General features: G+C 29.8%; 6 protein-coding genes across 6 annotated transcripts, besides 8 other annotated features; 3 read left to right on the forward strand and 3 right to left on the reverse strand.

Moving 5' to 3' along the window:
* Positions 1 to 451: part of a mobile genetic element that runs on past the window's edge.
* Positions 452 to 1,780: 1,329 nt separating this feature from the next.
* Positions 1,781 to 1,813: a mobile genetic element.
* Positions 1,786 to 1,904: a mobile genetic element.
* Positions 1,905 to 2,050: 146 nt separating this feature from the next.
* Positions 2,051 to 2,515, forward strand: TVAGG3_0730300 (spectrin binding; the record flags this gene model as incomplete). The annotated part of the gene is made up of 1 exon (XM_001314684.1): positions 2,051 to 2,515. The coding sequence occupies one exon, from the start codon at positions 2,051 to 2,053 to the stop codon at positions 2,513 to 2,515; it is 465 nt and encodes a 154-aa protein (XP_001314718.1).
* A 75-nt stretch (positions 2,516 to 2,590) lies between these two features.
* TVAGG3_0730310 (spectrin binding) lies at positions 2,591 to 4,294 on the forward strand (the record flags this gene model as incomplete). The annotated part of the gene is made up of 1 exon (XM_001314683.1): positions 2,591 to 4,294. One exon carries the CDS (start codon positions 2,591 to 2,593, stop codon positions 4,292 to 4,294), a length of 1,704 nt encoding a protein of 567 aa, XP_001314717.1.
* Positions 4,295 to 4,604: 310 nt separating this feature from the next.
* On the forward strand, positions 4,605 to 7,571 carry TVAGG3_0730320 (uncharacterized protein; the record flags this gene model as incomplete). The annotated part of the gene is made up of 1 exon (XM_001314682.1): positions 4,687 to 7,359. The coding sequence occupies one exon, from the start codon at positions 4,687 to 4,689 to the stop codon at positions 7,357 to 7,359; it is 2,673 nt and encodes an 890-aa protein (XP_001314716.1).
* Positions 7,572 to 8,915: 1,344 nt separating this feature from the next.
* Positions 8,916 to 9,689: a mobile genetic element.
* A 166-nt stretch (positions 9,690 to 9,855) lies between these two features.
* On the reverse strand, positions 9,856 to 10,629 carry TVAGG3_0730340 (uncharacterized protein; the record flags this gene model as incomplete). The annotated part of the gene is made up of 1 exon (XM_001314681.2): positions 9,856 to 10,629. One exon carries the CDS (start codon positions 10,627 to 10,629, stop codon positions 9,856 to 9,858), a length of 774 nt encoding a protein of 257 aa, XP_001314715.1.
* Positions 10,630 to 12,177: 1,548 nt separating this feature from the next.
* Positions 12,178 to 12,214: a mobile genetic element.
* A 1,180-nt stretch (positions 12,215 to 13,394) lies between these two features.
* Positions 13,395 to 13,432: a mobile genetic element.
* Positions 13,433 to 16,398: 2,966 nt separating this feature from the next.
* Positions 16,399 to 16,634: a mobile genetic element.
* A 42-nt stretch (positions 16,635 to 16,676) lies between these two features.
* Positions 16,677 to 16,772: a mobile genetic element.
* A 419-nt stretch (positions 16,773 to 17,191) lies between these two features.
* TVAGG3_0730390 (structural constituent of ribosome) lies at positions 17,192 to 17,858 on the reverse strand (the record flags this gene model as incomplete). The annotated part of the gene is made up of 1 exon (XM_001314680.1): positions 17,419 to 17,823. The coding sequence occupies one exon, from the start codon at positions 17,821 to 17,823 to the stop codon at positions 17,419 to 17,421; it is 405 nt and encodes a 134-aa protein (XP_001314714.1).
* Positions 17,859 to 18,111: 253 nt separating this feature from the next.
* Positions 18,112 to 19,124, reverse strand: TVAGG3_0730400 (protein serine/threonine kinase protein; the record flags this gene model as incomplete). Its single annotated transcript, XM_001314679.1, has 1 exon — positions 18,117 to 19,118. One exon carries the CDS (start codon positions 19,116 to 19,118, stop codon positions 18,117 to 18,119), a length of 1,002 nt encoding a protein of 333 aa, XP_001314713.1.

Consider the following 19,124-nt stretch of genomic DNA (forward strand, 5'->3'; position numbering starts at 1 on the left):
CAGAAAGAGATAGAATACATTTCGAAGAAATTGCAATCTTACGATTGGAAAACGCCCTCATATGTCTTCTTATCTTAGATGACTTTGCTTCTTCCATCCTTTGTTAAAGAATAGAGAAAAGACATGTGTCGAATTTCTATAAGAAGCTCAGACACTTTAACATTTTCAGTTGTCATTTGTGTACAGACAGCAAAGAGTTTAATAAGGATGTAAAGAGATACTCTCTACTGACATTGTACTTTTCCCCGGATTGTCCGAAGACGATTTCATGGAACTTTATGAAAGAGTCCATGGCAGGTAAGTTTGACAGACATTGAAACTATGGGAGAAGTACAAAGTCATACAAGACCCTCATACTTCTTTCAGAATTCATATCTTTACGCAAACAAAGTTCAATTGTAAAAGTTCAAGCGTAAAAATAAAGAGCTTCCAATACTCTGCATGTATTGAACAGTGTCACCAAATCCATACTTGCATATAAATTTTATTCCTAATTAACAATTAGAGCATACCAACTCCTTCTTATATGAACACGAGGTAAGAACTATGCATAACAACCCCAAATCTTCATTCTATCATAAGTGTGCGTTTCCGAACCACACCACACCCACCACCAGGTAACGTCAATCTCCTCTTCGAAGATACAAATGATTACTCGATTTTACTTTGCGAAAACATTTTTTCACATGGTCCGGGTACAGTATATATTAAAAGTTCTAGTAAAAATGACATTATTATTGATAAGTTCTGTTCATTTGAAAGTAAAACTCCTTCAAAAGGTCAATTTGCTTATTTCTCGAACAATATCAGCAGTACAATCCTCCAAGGATCAATTTTTAATGGAGGAAATAGTTCAGATGATGCAATGATTTACCAGAGAAGTAGTTTTGTATCACTTTCAAAAATAAACGTTTCTAAATGTATTATTAGCTTGTGCGGGTTTTAAATATGATTATGTTGAATCAACAGTAAATGTTTCATTTTGTAATTTTGAGAATTTAAACGCAACTGACGGATTGATTACTGCTTTTTCTTATTCTCCAGGAATAATAGACAAATGTAATTATATAAATAATTCTCAAGATGGTATTTCAGGATTAGTTTATGTTTTTTGGAATAGACTTGATATTTACAATTCATCTTTCCAAAATAATAACAATGGAGTTTTATTTGAAGGATACAGTGATTATCAATGTAGTATTGATTCATCTTTGCCTCTTACAGATCATGGAACAGTTTATACATCAGATCAAGGAACAGAATCTTTTAAAAATAATTTAAAGTTCATTGACTTAAGTCCATGTGAAGGAGATCTTGAAATCGTATTATTATTTGTACCAAAGAAAGGAAATAAAATTTGTTCATTTTGTCCATCTATAAATTTTCTTTTTGGTAAATTTTTTATTTCTGTTTTGTTATTTAGTAAAAGATAAAAAATTCGAAATCATTTATTATGAAAATAAAGGTGAATATCCCAATATTGTCCAGATGTTCAGCTTATATGATTCTTTAAATTTATTGACTTAAATAAAATCATTGATTATGTTTGAGGGTTTGCAAATGGTTCATTCTCAATAATGATTACATTGAGAGAGGGTTCAATCCTGGTTTCTAATATTATTGGTAAGGATTTAAATTGAGTATAATTTGTAGTTTTCTGTATACATATATTGATATATTTATCTATTTTCCTGCACATAAGATTGCATTTACATCTTTCTGTCATTGTCTCAATTTTTTTGACACTAAAGCTATATAGGCTGATATATTTTTCTGCTATTTAAGGGCGCACTTACCACTTTCTGACATTCTCTCAAATTTCCTGTTTAAGGTTTTATTTTTTATGCCTCTTCACGTCCGTATATCTCTTTTTGAGAGAGTGTCAGAAAGAGGTAAGTGCATCCTTAATTTGCCTTTAAATACAAGATAACTATTCTAAAAATTAAAGGAATAATTACTTACCTAATTTGGCCAATATCTTGCAATATCTAGCAAAACACTTACCTTGACGATACAAACAGTTTGGTCAGAAAGGTACCTTAAAAATTTAATGAGCGAATGCCAAAATTTAACAAGACATTATGATATACTTCTACATATGTGCAAAGATTATATTGATGCATTTAATTCTCTTTACACTATTAAATCTAATACAGAAGAAGAAATTGATAAAGTTTACGAAAAGATTAAAAAGAATTTACTAGAAAACAAATTATTTTCACCAGAAGAAATTATTATTCAAATCCAATTTGCTTGCGATTATAGAATAGGTTATTTAAGAGCGTATTGGGAAATATTCAAAAAGATATACCACGAATATGGCATCAAACATGATTATGATATTAATCCGAAGTTTGCTTTTCTTTTATATAAAGAATATGACTTTATTTTGGATACAGGACTGCTTTACGAATTTAATAAAATGAAATATAAAAAATTCACGGTAGATGTTTTCCAAGAAAATTCGATTAATTTTGCCATTATGAAAGATGATGTTGCTAAATTAATTGAATGAACAGAATTAACAGAAAATCGAGAGGATTTTAATTATTTAAAAAGCATTCATTATCCTAAGTCAGGCAAATATTCAATGCTTGAAATATGTTGTTTACATGGTGCTGTTAATTGTTTCAAATTTTGTTTATCTGAATTCAAGTTCGAAATAACACAATATTGCATTAATTTTGCTTTTTTGAGTGGAAATCCTGATATTTTGAATATATGTTTGAAAGAATTGGATGATAACAGTGATATTGATTTAGAGTCATGCATGAAATATGCCATTATTTCTCATAACGTTGATTTTGTTTCTTATTTAGTAACCGAAAGAGATCTCGATGTTGATATTGATATGTGTTTAAAATACAAAAACCTTCAAGCATTTTTAATATATTTTGATCAAAATAATTCAATTGAAAAAATAAACTTAGATAAAATCAGAAAATACACATGCATAACTCCATTATTTAGAATACCATCTTTAGTTGAATATTTCATTTCTAATGGAGGAAATATTGATTCAAAATACGAACAAGATCGAAGTATTCTTCATTATGCTATAATGAATAATTGGAATGAACTTGCAGAAATTCTTATTGCTGATGGTGCAAATGTTAATACAAGAGACAAAGAAGATTGCACTCCTTTACATTATGCAGCTGAAAAGGGGTGTATTGAAATTATAAAATATTTAGTTTCAAAAGGTGCAAATATAAATGCTGATGATAAAAATAAAAGAACTCCACTTCATTATGCTGCAATGCAAAAATCTTTTGAAACAATTAAAATTCTTCTAGAAAAAGGTTCTGATATTAATGCAAAGGATGTTAATGGATTCACTCCATTACTTTTAGCAATAAAAAATAATAAATTCGAAATTGCTAAAATACTTATTCAGAATGTGGCAAATCCAAATGTTATTAATAATAATGGAGAAACATCTCTTCAGATAGCTGCAACTCACGGAGGAAGAGAAATCATTGAACTTCTTCTTTCTCAAGGATGCATTATCAATGAAAGTGAATATTTAATTCATTGGGCAGCAACAAATAAAAATATTGGAACACTAGATTTTGTTCTAAGTCTTCATAATAATGTTAATGTAAGAAATTCTGAAAATAAAACTCCACTCCATTTTGCAGCACAAAATGGATCTATAGAAAATAATAGAACACTTATTTTTCATGGTGCAGATATTGAAGCGCATGATAATAAAGGGAACACTCCTCTTCATCTGGCAGTAGAAAATGAAGATGTTGCAAAATTTCTGATTGAAAATGGAGCAAATATTAATTCTGTCAATGAAAATGGTCAAACACCTCTAATATATTCTGACTTCCGATGCACAATTAATTTTTTAAAATATTATATATCTAAAGGTGTTGATGTTAATCAAAAAGATTTTAAAGGGAAAACACTTTTACATTATGCAGCTGCAGGAAAATTTTACGAAATAATAAAAACTCTTATTTCACTTGGCGCTGACATTAATGCAAAAGATAACGATGGAAATACACCACTTCATTGTAGTGTTAAAAAGATGCATGTGAAAACTGCTGATTTTCTTATTTGTAATTTTGCAGATATAAATGCAAGGAATAATAAAGGACGAACACCATTGCATATTGCTTCTATGTATAAAAATTATCAACTTATAGAATTACTGAAATTGCGCAATGCAGATGAGAGTATAATAGATAATAATGGAAAAACTGCAGATGATTATTCAATTATCTATAAAGATACTATTTTGACTGATTCTCTGCTTGAAAATGGTGAATGTAGAATTACCTGATCAATCAAATAAAAGAATGCAAGCTTCTCATTTGATTATGACCTCTTAGATCGACAAAAAAAAGTACTTCAATTTATTTTCATGATGAAATCATTAAATTCTCTATTTTTAACAAGATTTTCCTTCAATGTTGAGATGTGACGAACATGTTTTGAATGGATTCCTTGGCATAAAATTAATTCTTTGAGGAAATTTGCATACATTATGAAAACTCAAACCATATTCTTTTTCAAATCTCACGATTCTGCCAATAGCAATCCCTAAAATTTTTAGTGAATTTTTGGGCATATATTATGATGGAGAAAAAATTTGAAACAAAAATTTGACAATTTCCAAAAATAGCACAAAATATTGCCGGCCTACAAGTAATTAAAGCATCAGATGCAAGGAGAATGAACAGAAAAACTTTGGAAGTTATCCCTCCAAAGGGAAATGCCCCAAAAATTCCAAAATCTGCTCTTCCGAAACAACCTTTGCAAGTGAAGCCTATTTCTCAACTTGACAATGCTCCACAATCTCAATATGAAGGGATACAAAGTTATGATAGCCAAAGAATAGGAAATAGCACATTTACTCCTCCAAACAATTTACAATCTAATTATAGTTCACCAAATTCTTCAAAATTCTCATCTCCACTTCGAAAAACTCAAGTCCCAGAGCATAATTTTTCGAATTTTGTTTCAAATTCTTCAACATCTTATTATTCTGCAAATAAATCATCGCAACTACAATCAAACATTGAAACTATGTATACTGCATCACCACAATCATCATCTCATGCAGTTTTTGAAGATCCAAATCAGAAATCAACAAATACTCAACAAATTCCTGCATTTTCATCAGAAAGATCAACATTTAAAGCTTCATCTTCAACATTCCAAGCGAAACAAGATCCAGAAAATCAAAATAATTCAATTTCTATTTCTAATCCTTCAAATTCTGAAACAACGTCATCAAATTACCAACAACAATTTACAGGAAATACGAAATTCGTCATTACTCCTCCAGAACATAAAAAGTCATCTTTTGAGAAACCATTTGATGATGATTTTCTGAAAGATGACGATCAACAGCAAGAAGAATCTTTTACATTTGAGGTTAACGATGAATTTTCATCGAATGCAGGTCAAGAACAATTATCTGATATTCATGTTGACGATTTCGAACTTCCAACAAGTCTATTTGCAGACAACAATGATACAGAACAATCTAAACTCGAAACAGAACCAAAAGTTGAAGATAATAATTTTGATATTCAAAATGGATCAGAAAACATCGAAAAAGACAACAAAGAACCACATATATCTCAAAATGATCCAATTACAAACAAAGAAACTGAAGAAAAACCAGAAGTCAAAATTATTGCAGGATTTACAATTGAAAAATCAAACAAAAAAACAACTAATCAACAAATTGACGAAGAAGTACAATCAATTCCAGAAGATATGCTTGAAGACATGTTAGATATCTATCAAAGTATTGACAACAAAAATAATTCTAATGAAAACGAATCATTTGAAATTTGTCAACCAAGAAGAGAAAGTCTTAGCATCGGAAAACGAACAGGAAACGAAGAATCAGTTATAATTTCTTCAATTGACGAAGATGACTTTGATCCATTAAACGACATGATGGAATTTACAAACATTATGAATTTATCTGATTCAAGTGATATTTTGAACTCAAATGGAGATCCATTCTCAGATATCCCAGTTGAAGCACTTAAAGACATGCTTGAGATAGAAGATGACGAAACAGTTGAAGATTTTCGTTCACGAAATAAACCTAAAACATTTATAAAACCTAAACAAAACACAAAACTTAAACCAATTAAAAGTAAAAAACCAAAACCACAAAGTAAATCAAAAGAAGAAATTCCTTCTAAACCGAAAAAGAATTTTACACTTGAAACACCAAAAGTTCAAGAACTTAATTTACCTAAAGCTAAAACAATCACATTAGACAGAAAGATACAAAATGTCAATGTTATTCATGATGGTGGTTTTGTTGTTGAACGACGAACAGATCTTAATTTGATTGTTAGTGATTTTTCAAAACCATCTTCACAACAATTACCTCCACAACAAAATATATCAACAGAAAAGTTCTTCAATACACGTCCAACAGAAGGAACACAAATCGGCCAAAAACTTGTTGGTCAAACGAAGTCATTTGAATTCAATCCAAATGATCTTCCACCAGATTCATCAACACAAACACCAAAGATATCATCATTTGACTTCCAACCTTTATCACAAACAGCATCATACCAAGCTCCATCTTCATTGTCATCATTTGCTACTAAACAATCTATATTTAACAATCAGTCACAACAACAATTTCAACAACATCCTCAACTTGTTCAAAATAATAACCCTTATCCACAAATTATTCCTCCAACAGTACAACAACAATTTATTTCTCCTGTTCCTCCACAACAACAAATACAACAACAACTTCCTCAGGAAACACCAATTGTCAATGAAGATCCAACAAAGATATTGAAAGAGAAAACTAATGCATCAGCAGCACCAATTGAATTGATTGAAGAACTTAAGCGATTGCGTCATCAAGTTAATGAACAAGAGAAACGACAGAAGTCAAATACTCTTCCACCTGGTTTTGCAGTTAAATCTAAAGGTCCATTACCAGTTTTACCACACTTAGATGGTTCCGATCTTAAAACAGAAGGATTTCTTGAACCAGAAACATTCGGATCTAAAGAAGACGACATCGACGAAATTTCATTTAACAACACATCCAATCCTAGCTCTCGTAATTCAGCGATGAGTTCGAATTGGAGTGGTCCAGGAATGAACACAGTCCCTCCTCCACCTGTCATCACTATGAGTGACACCGATGTCTCTCCAACAAAGCGACACATTCGTACATCTATGAAAGATCGGAAGAACAGAGCAAATAACAAGTCCGAACTTATTTTGATGCAGAAGACATCTAAATCTAAGAAGAACACGGCACAAATCTTCAGTCTTATTGCTATTTGTGCTATTCTCGCCATCATTCTTGGAATCATGTCATTCTACTTCATGCCTTCTGTTTTGTAATAAATAATAAATAAAAACTCTTTTGAAGAATTTTCAGCACCATTTAAATAACTTTATCTTTCATAAAAAAATCTATTTTTATGTTTGAAGATTCTTATTGTTTACTGAATAACAAAGAAGGCATCAAATACATATCAGAAAGAAACTTTATGGATGTACATAATGAACAAATTTTATTATCCTTGATTCCGACAAATAATAATACTATTTCAAGATTTCCTTCACATGGACTTAATCCAACGAATGTTAAATTATTCATAAATGATTCTGTTCCTTGATCTGCTTCATCAACATTTCCTCTTTTTGAAAAACTATCAATACTGCATTGATGTATAATAACTTGTCCATCATATTCTCCATGAAGTAAAACTCCATTATTATTTTGTAGATTGTTTTGGAAAGATGAATGGAAAACATCAAGTTTATTATATCCACAAACAACTACTCCCCAGAAATCTTTTTCTTCAGAATTATTGATATAATTACATCGTTCAATAATTCCTGGGCATTTCCAAAACGTAGTAACCATACTATCAGTTGCATTTAAATTCTCAAAATTACAAAATGAAACATTTCCTGTTGAATTAAGAGTATAAAAATTGAAACCTGGTTTTTGTTTTGAAATGCAGTTTGAAAAATTTGTTTGTGAAAGTGATTCAACGCCATATCTCTGGGAAACAATACAATCTACTAAACCATTTCCTCCATTATAAATTGATCCTTGGAGGATTGTACTGTTGATTTTGCCATTGAGATAAATAACATGGCCCCATGAAGAAATACTATTTTCAAATGAACAGAATTTATCAATAATAACGTGGGTATGATTAGAACTATATATATATACTGTACCTGGACCTTGTGAAAAAACGTTTTCGTATAGCAAAATTGAGTAATCATCTGCTTTTCCGAATTTAACCGCCCTGTCTTGTAGGTTAATGAATTTGCAGATATAAATAAAGCATTTGTTTTCTGTTGCAATCGTTTTTTGATTCTCACATGTGATGACATTAGAAGGAGGACTAATATCTTCATAATAAAGACTCCAAACGCTATATTGATCTTCATCTCTATGATAATATTTTTTAAAATAAAATATTATAAAAGAGACAATGAGAGTTAAAATTCAATGATAAATAAAAAAAGTCACATTTTTCATAACGATTAAATATGTCAACATTGGTACAAAATCAAATTTCAACAACATACTCAATATTTTGAGATTAAAAAAATCTGACAAGAAAAACAATTCTTATCAAAAAATTGGGAAAACGGTGTGACTGACAGGACCCTACTTTAAATAAATGAAGCGTATAAAATATAAATCAAAAGACTAACCTATCAGTTTGTGAATTATTCCTTTACTGAGAATGAGAATACTTCTCATTCTCAGTAAAAGAGTTTAATTATGCTTCAATTTCTGATTTGAAGATCTCATATTAATTTTGAAACCTTAAAACTTGATTCAAAACGCAAAAATCATGAATCATTCTTATTATTGGTTGATTTATGATTACAATTGTTGAATATATTTGAAGAAATCGACTTTTTGACTTTAAGGGTGGCGGAAAGTGATGTGACCGAATAACAAAAAGTGAAAATAACTAAATAAATATTTGAAATTCTTTTGTTATTGTAGCATAACTAAATAGTATATACAAATAAGTCTTTACTACATAGTTTGTATAGTCTGAAGTCTTTATCTGGTAGAGAAATAATGAATGAAAAAAATGAATTTTCAACTGTATCTAGTCTCTGGTTATTGAATTAATATCAAAAATACTTAAGGTATGCAATATAGGTACATAAATCTATCTTTTCTATTAAGCAAAACCCGTATCTATTAAATTCGTCCAAGATGTAATAAGTGATGAGATCTGGAACTACTTATCAATTTTGCACAAAATCAATGTATGAGAATAAATAACATATAAATATCAATTACTTCCGATACTTTTCGTTACAATTTGCTCCCATTCAGAGTTTAATTAGATTTGTATCTAGTCTTTCAATATAAGATATGGAATCTTTCTTTATATTTAAATATATATAAGCTATTGTTATCTATATTTTCTATTGAGTAAATTTTGTGTTTAAAGCTCCAATCATGAGATATTTAAAGTTTTTCATCCCTATCAAACGTATAATTCACATATTTATCATAGGAGGGAAAACCAAAAGCTTTCATATATGATAATAAAATTAAGGCACACATATACTACTACAAATAAATTTTGTATCCATATAATTTTTACCAAAAGATATCAAAAATATGATGAGATAATAGCATTTTATTTTTGGTCATTCACTTCACTTTCCGCCACCCTTAAATGAAATTCATTCATCTTAAAAAAATAACATAAAAAATGATGAGGAGATAAGCATTAAATCAGCTATAATATAAACTTTGCAAAGAGTTTAAAATCACGTAATATAATTAGATATAATAAATTAATGCTTCATAAGAATTATCAAACAAAGATAGTTTATTATATGTTATTGTGCTGTCTTTTCTTCGATTTTTTCTTCTGAATTTGCTTTATCATTTTGTGTTTCTGGTTTTGTTTCTTCTTGTTGTGAATTATCAGGTTGCTCTTCTTTAGTATTTTCTGGTTCAGGTGCTTTGTCCTGTGGTTTTGACTTTGCAGCCTTTTTTTCGTTGTATTCTTGAAGTTCTGCTTCAAGGCCTTTGATAGTATCGGCAAGTTCTTGTTCTTCCTTAGATGTATCCAATTTCTTGTAGCCTTCGACAATTTCTGTAATTTCTTGGCAAAATTCGGAAGCATCTGTAGAAAGAGCAGTGCAACTTGCCGTGTATAAGACTAAGAAGCAAGGAAGAAGTGAATTAGATTCTGTGTTTGTCTTCTGGAACTCTTCGACAAACTTAAGTAAATGTTCTTTCTCTTGTTCAATATTTTCTAATGTTTCTTCATTACGAACATCTTTAATATCATCTTGGTATTGGTTGAATAACTTTTGAGTATGAGAAAACTTATCTTCTAAGTCTTTGATTGAATTGATTGTTGGAACGATTTTCTTTACGAATGTAGAAAATGAGTTAGCGAACCTAGCACCAGAGTTTACAAAGCGTTCGTATATCGGGCGAAGCTCTTCTGGGCTACTTTTGGCAAAAGCAAAAAAAGATTTTGCAAAATAGTCATGAAGATCTGAAGAAACGTTTTCAAGAGCTTCGTTCTGCTTTTTGATAGCTTTTTCTAATCGAGGAAGATGCTCTGGTTTAGGAAGAGGCGGAACAACACTCTTCAACATAAAAATTTTTTTTTGATAAAAAAAATTTTCAATCGTCAATTTTAATAAAATTAGTGGCGCGCAGCATCACTCCCTTCTTGGCAAAATCAAATTTAGCCATTTGGAGTTGTCGAAAGCATATTTTCATGACTGGCATCCATCCTTATAACTTGATTTGAATTTTATTTGCTTTACGCGATTGAACCTTCAAATAATCTAAAGACAACACAATTGTTGATGTAAAAAGCTTCCAGCACTCTCAAACGATAGTAGTTATCCGGATTTCATTTTGAAATTGATATCTATAGGCATCTTCCCAGATGAAGAATTTTTTTTTACTTCAATTCAAAATATTCTATGAAACTATTCAAATCATTATTTTGAAAGTTGATTTGCGAAAAAGAACATATGGGATCTGTTTTTGCAGATGTTCCGGCTTTTTCTGGCAATATAATTCCAAAATTAATATAAGCAAGTTTATCGACTTTGTTCCTGCAGATCATACATTCATACAATTGCAATACAACTCTCCGATTAATCAGCAAGAAGATTTCTTTAAATATTATAAGAATCCGAAATATACTCTTGCTTGGAATCAAGAAGCAAGGCAATTAAATCAAACATACATAGAAGCATATCAAGTATATGTTAATGGCATAGGTGGATTCTCAATAGAAAATAATTTTTACACAATGCGTTACTTTCCACGCTGGAAAAACGTTGAAAGACTGCGAAATTTTACAGGAAATGTAGTGTCACATTATCCTCATGTAATTGTTTTAGGATACAATGAATGCATTCGAAAATTTTGACATTTAGTCGAAGATTTCTTTCAACCTTTTGTATTATTACCACAAGAAGTTATTTCTACAGCACACGTTCTTTGTGCTGGCTTTCAGCCAGTTCTCGATGAATTTTTAGATATTTTTTCAATTCCTCAAGAACGAAGAATCAAAATTAAGAAATCAGATTGGATAGCATGCGATAAGATATACACATATATAAATCCCCTTATTTATCTCAACTTTTATGGCATTGCTACGAAACAATTAAAAATTTTATTTCATGAGACATATAAACTTGACAACATCACTGCAACAAGATATTGTTTAGGCAATAGAGGATATTACAAGCCTAGGTATGTTCATAATTTTGATGAAGTCTGCAATAGCGTTCGATTACGTTTTCCAAACATCAAATGGGAGATACTTACAGATGATTGTTACAGTTTATCTGATGCAGCCAAAGCGTGGTCAAGTGTGAAGTTTCTTTTTGCTCCAACTGGCTCGAATATCGTTAAATGCATCTTTATGAAGGACAAAACATTCATAATCTGTATAGGAACACATATGCCAGACTACTCCATTGCAATATTTACGACCGCATGCAATATTTATAGTATTCACTATTTTGGCTTGAGATGTATGCATTTGAGTGGAAATGGAACTTCTATCAATGCAGAGCTTGTAGTGAAAATGATTAATTACGGCATTGATTTTCTTCAAACTCATAAATGGCCCAAAAATTCCGGATTATAATTATAATTATAATTTTTGATTTTTGTTATTGTAATAAACAGAAATTCATCAAAAGTGACAGCTCTCAATTTTTTGACATTTGTAAATTCTAAATTGAATGAGAAAAATGAAATAATACTAAGCATAATACAATATTCTAGATTTAATTATAATTAGGAAAAAGTTAGTTTTGAGAGTACTTTTCATAGGCATATAGAATGAAATCTTCTGAAAAATAATATCACATAAACTCATATTATTTTCTAATATATAACTATTTTATATAAAAATCAAATTCAATGATCTTAAAAGCGAAGGATAAACCACAAAATTTACGAATATAATGAGTGGGAATATAATGCTTATCTATCATAAAACCATATGAAATATCAATTTTTGCTTTACGCCTAATTTTTGACGACAATTAGCAAAAAATGTTAAATGTTAACACTCAGTCCATTTGAATATGAAAAATAAAATTGACTTTGATTAAATGTTTTTATTTATCATGCAATTCTTCTTGCGACCAAAGATTTGAATAAAAGTTCAAAAAATAAGATAGCTTAAAAAATAATATACGGTAGTGTTTACTAATAGATGAATAGTATATAAATTCTATTAAAATGGATTTGATCCAAAAAAATATATAAAATTTGATCATAAATAAAATCGTTTTAAATTACTTCTTCATTTAAATTATAACAATTATTTTTGGTTTTATATTTTTTTGGATCAAATCCATTTTAATAGAATTTATATACTATTCATCTATTAGTAAACACTACCGTATATTATTTTTTAAGCTATCTTATTTTTTGAACTTTTATTCCAAACCTTTGGTCGCAAGAAGAATTGCATGATAAATAAAAACATTTAATCAAAGTCAATTTTATTTTTCATATTCAAATGGACTGAGTGTTAACATTTAACATTTTTTGCTAATTGTCGTCAAAAATTAGGCGTAAAGCAAAAATTGATATTTCATATGGTTTTATGATAGATAAGCATTATATTCCCACTCATTATATTCGTAAATTTTGTGGTTTATCCTTCGCTTTTAAGATCATTGAATTTGATTTTTATATAAAATAGTTATATATTAGAAAATAATATGAGTTTATGTGATATTATTTTTCAGAAGATTTTGTGTTCTTCTTCAAAATTTTATTTTTTTTATTAAAAAGAATCTTTACAAAATATACATTTACTTTAATTAATATTTAAAAACGTGCTCTATCAAAAGTTCCAAAAATTCAATATTTTAGCTTTTCTGAGGTGTCACTTTTGATGAATTTCTGTTTACAACATTATATCTATAAATTGACTTGTAATAGTTAAAATATATTTTATTTGAGTTGTTTTAAAATATGTTTTATTTGAGTTGTTTTAATCGTCGTTCCTTTTCTCAAAAAGTGACTAATATATTTTGAAAATTATTTTTCATGAGAAATTAATTTGATTTCATGACTAAATCTAAATTATACATGGCACGGCGGGCGCAAAAAGTGACAAAATAGAATACCTATGGTGGCAAGACAAAGGAAACATTTTTGTAAGGCAAACATTATATCAAATACCTTTACTTTGTAATAAGAAATATAATTATCACGAAATTACAAATAAATATTGTTTAATATAATTAATAGCAAAATTCTTTTTTATTATTTCCCTTAAGACCGTACTTATTAAGTATACGTATAACAAGCTTGTACTGCATGTATTAGTTAATAGAACAAAAGAAAATGAGCTCAAATGAAAAAAATTTTCATGCTATTTTGGAAATATGCATATTCGAAGTATGAGAGTTGTAAACACTGAGAATTTTAAGCTTTGGTTGATGATAGTCTTTAATTTTTCTTGAAGTAGTAAATTATTTGATATGAAAATTTAATGGCCAGCATAATCAATCGTGCGTTTCGTTTCTTGATTGAGAAACGATGATTGTGTGCTAATGATTATGGATACCTGACCATTATCAAAAAAATTGGCCTTGATTTTTGAATACTTTACAAGCGCCCCTCCCAGTGGGCGCGGGCGCAAGTGATCGGGTCAAAAAAAATCATAAAAATATTCAAAATTGCAATTTTAATAGATGTTTAAGAAGTAAATGTATTAATAACGATATTTCATAGTACAAAATGTGTTCAATCTCTTCGTAAATCATTCAAAAAAATCAAAAGAATTTCCAAAATTCAATTTTTTTAGTAAAATTTATATCTTCTTCTATCGTCTCCTCCCCACCAGTGGGAGCCACCGGAGGCGCGGGCGGCGCCGCTGGCGCCAAAAAAGTAGCGCCCATCGTGCCATGTATAATCTAAATTATATTAAACGATCATGTCAACATTATTTACATGAGTCAACACTCAGAAATGCGTATAGAACGAATTCAAAAGCTCTCTTTGGAACTTCAACGAAGTTTTTCAGATTATTACGATGCTGTTGATCCTACTATTAAAACAGAGAACGAAACTATATTTGGAAGTAGTGGTAATTACTATATTAATCATGCAATATTTTCATTCCATTACCAAAAACGAGCAATTTTCCTTAAATCCAACAGCAAAGCGTTACTCGAAACATGCACATTTTACAATAACAGCTCCACAGGAAAGGGTGGATCATTCTATATCGACAATTCTGACTGTGTCTTAGTTCATATTTGTTTATTACTTTCATCAACTACTAATGTTGGATGTGCATATTACATTGATTCATCTTCTGATAGTAACAAAAAAATTATGCATTTGAATGTTCAGTTTCAGAATGCAGCGGAAACATTGTTTCTCTTTATCATAAGTATGGAGGTATCCAAGTAAGTAACATGAATACATCTTATCACAAAATTACTTCTTTTGCTGGGTATGTACTTGAAAGACCAACAGGAACAGGAATTATGAATTTCACAACAGCTTCGAATTCATCATCTACTCAAACATGTGTAATTTACAATGCTGGTAATTTTAATATTACAAAATGTAATTATTTAAACAATGAATATACAGGAAGTGATAGTGCAATAATTTATTGTTCTACTTCAACTTCATATTCAAATTGTTCATTCATAGGAAACAAAGGAAACTATTTATTTTTAAATAAACCAATTATTGATAATTGTTACTTTGATGAAAACAATTTCACTCAAACTGTAAGTAATAATCCAGTTACTTTTGAATCAATTCAACCATTTGATTTCCATATATCTCATTATTCAACAGAAAAATGTTCTGCTACATATTTTTATAATAAAAAACATTCATTTAATGAAGAATTTATGCAATTAAAGAAAATGAGATATATTTATCGAAGACGTTGAAGAAGAAGAATCAGACCTCGAGGATATTCTAATTGGCCAATTAGATTGAGAGTGTCTACTAAAAAAATCTCAATATTCAACAGATAAATGTCCTGGTATAAAGATTTTTATAATAATCCTCTAAATTTAGAATTAAGGATATCCTTCCATAAAAATACTTGAAATATATTATTATTATTATGGTAAAACTTTGGGTCTCTAGATCGCTTTCCATATCGAGTTGAATGATTTTTAAATTTTCAAATAAATTCTGAAGAGTATTCAAAAGTGTAAAAATTTCAAAATATAAATATTACCTTATTTCCACTAAAATAATCTTTAGTTGCAAGTAAATATTATTATTTCTTAATAATTATGATACTTTCTCTATACTTACACTAAATACATAGCACTTTTTTAGAATATCCGTTTTCAATTTCCAATCAATGCAAGAATAGGCCACAGCAATGACTTTTGTTTGGTCTAGTTTATGTACACTTTCATAAATCTGTGTGCCAAAAATCCAGAGATTCTTCCATGATTAATTAGACAATTATACAATCATGCTTTTATTTTTAAAGTAGTCAAGTTGGTACCAATGGATTTGTATTAGATTATAAAATATTGTATTTCTCTGATATTGTTTGTATATGTGAGCAATTCCTCATGTTACATATTCTTGAGTTATATCTTTTATAAATTGAGAGGAAAATCAAAAAAAATTGAATTGGGTCCATTCAATTTTTTTTAATCTAATATCTTCATGAATATTCTTTTTTTATCATTACCATCAATATAGTAGAACATCAATGGAATTTAAAATATTGTGACTGATTGATATTTTTATTTTATTCAATTTTGGCTATAAATCAAATCTGATTTTTATGAAAAACAACTATTATACAAAAGTTTTTCTAGTGTTAGTATCTTATAAGAAATTAATATATATATGGGCAAAAAAAGTTTAATAAACATTATTAAGGGTCCACGGTCCGGCCAAGCGAAGGATATCGTTAATGTTCAAAATTTATATGGAAAGGCCCATATCTATTTATAGATTCTGATTTGATATCATATTTGTATACTATTTTTAATATAATTTTTGATTTTCGTTAACCAAGAAGCTCCAAAAAAAAACAATTCAAGTTGAAGGCGATAACGATAATTCTGATTTTAGCATTCAATTTTTGAATAGTATTGAAAATGTACCGTGGACCCTTAATAATGTTTATTAAACTTTTTTTTTGAAATGCATATTTCACTTACGCCTATCTGACTTTAACTCAAATTTTTGACAGCTGGTGTCATTGAAATTTAACATTATATATCCGAATTTAAGGATATATCATAGGGGCATCGTTGCATCCTTAAAATGCTACTTAAATCGTCATAGAATTGAATCTAAACTGCAAGTCAAAAGGAGTATAAATCATCTTTTTGAGAAAAAGTTAACAATTATATGAGTTTCTCTCAATAAGTCAATTTCTGCCAGATCTCTAATTCGAATACTCTCTTTGGATCGCAAAAATCATTCCTTCTAATTCGATATAATAACAAAGAATCATAAAACATGAATACATATAGGATGGGCGATCACGATATTTAAATCATGCTTCCAATCGGAAACTTAAGCATAACTAGAATCCACTATACTTGTTATATCATGTGAATCTTATTCGGATTCTAATATTTGATAATTTTCTTTCATTCTGAAATTAAATCACAAAAATATGAAAAAAAAGTAATTAAAAAAAGAGATGGAATTGAGTATAAGGTTGAAACATGATTAATCCAAGATGAGACGTTAAATTAAAAAACATTTGAACAGCTAAAGTTCCATAGGTATAAGATAGTCATTCTATGACTATTCGTACTTCGGAATTATTAACTGTTCTTTGTCTCATCTGGACCAATCTCCGGAAATTGCTTTCCATCAAGGACTGGGGTCACATAGTGACCGAGATAAGATCACGAACACGTTTATTTACAGAGTATTAATAATTAGTTAGACTTGATTTGCTTTCCTTCCTTGTCAACTGTGTAATGGCAGTTGCCGCAGTATTGGCGACCATCTTTGTGTTTAGCAAGGAAGCAGCCCTTGCAGTGTGGGCACTCCTTGCGTTGGGCTTCAACTGAGCCATCCTTGCCGATCTTGAAGAGCTTAAGGATTTTCAGCTTCTCTTTCTTGCGCTGGTGTGGAACACGCTTCTTGGAAACGAAGTTCTTTTTCTTCCTCTTCTTCTTCTTGCCGCCATCATCAACTTCGAATTCGTCAACAACGGAGTTTTCGAAAACTGTGCCGGCAAGTTCAAGACCAGTGATTGCCTTGAGTTCCTCAAGAGTGAGTCCTTCTGGGACTTCAACTGTAAAGAATTTACCATTGAGGCTGCGAATGAAAACTTGCATTTGTAATTAATGGCTGTCAAAACCGGAAAGAAAAGGTGACTTTTTTGGTGTCCAAAAAAATTTAGATCATAATTATCATAAGATAAATTGATTTCTTCTGAGTTGTGCCAAAAATAAAAAACAATGAGTTATATAGCTAGAGATGCAGATTTAATAGATGATATATGATACTAAGCATGCTTTGCATTACAAATTGAATCACAATCTCATAAGGTAGCCCTCCTATTCAATTTGTAATGTTAAATTAACATGATCTAGCATGAAAAAGAATTAATTAATTGATAGAATAAAATTTACAAACAAATTTTATAAAGTTTAGAAGGAAATCTTCTTATGCGTTCACCACGTCTTAAGAAATTAGACTCGGAAATATCTTTTGAGATGTGTGCTTTCTTTGTGTTGATTCGAGGTAAGGGTTGTCGCTTCGATTTAAGAATAAGATCATCACTCTTTGGGTGGATAAGTCTTTTGTGTTGATAGTAATCAAAAAGGGATAAAATATCTTGTGCAGTTGGTCTCTTCTCTGGATCAAAAACTAAGCATTGTTCAAGAATTTGTTTTATGAAGCCGGTGGTTTGGTTATCAATTTCAAGTTTTTTGCTTGCCATTTGGTTAATAATGTGTGCATCACTATTTTCTTCCCATGGGAACTTCTTTGTGCAGAAGATATGTATCGTTACTGCCAAACTCCAAATATCTGCTTGAATGGCATTGTATTTCGGAGAGGAAATTACTTCTGGAGCAATGTATAAGAACGTTCCGCACAATGTTTTAGAGGCCATGCCATTTTCCTTTGCCAAACCGAAATCAATTAACATTGGTCTGTAATTGTCATCAAAAAGTATGTTTTCTGGTTTAATGTCTCGGATCCAAATTCCTCTTTGATGAAGATAGTTGACAGCATCAACTATCTGATGGATTGCAGAGAGCTTTTCATTAAACGTAAAATGTGTTCCATTTGTGAGGACATTGATAAGATCTCCGTTCTTATAATAGTCCATAACAATCATGATGTACTCCGGCTCATAGATAACATCAAGAACTTTAACAATATTCGGATGATCAAATCGTGAGTGCAATCTCATTTCATGTTCTAAGAAGGAAATCATATTGTTTTCAGTTATGTATAATCTACTATAGATTTTTATGGCAACCTTCTTTTGTGATTTTGGATCGATTCCAAGAGCAACTTTAGAAAATCCACCAGATCCAATCTGGGCAATGATTGTATACTTTCCTATATTGGAAGGGATGATGATTTCTGGGTATTGGGCATCTCCATTGTTGAATGTCATTTAAAT

Source organism: Trichomonas vaginalis, chromosome III (assembly GCF_026262505.1).
Source record: "Trichomonas vaginalis G3 chromosome III, whole genome shotgun sequence".
Taxonomy (NCBI): domain Eukaryota; phylum Parabasalia; order Trichomonadida; family Trichomonadidae; genus Trichomonas; species Trichomonas vaginalis.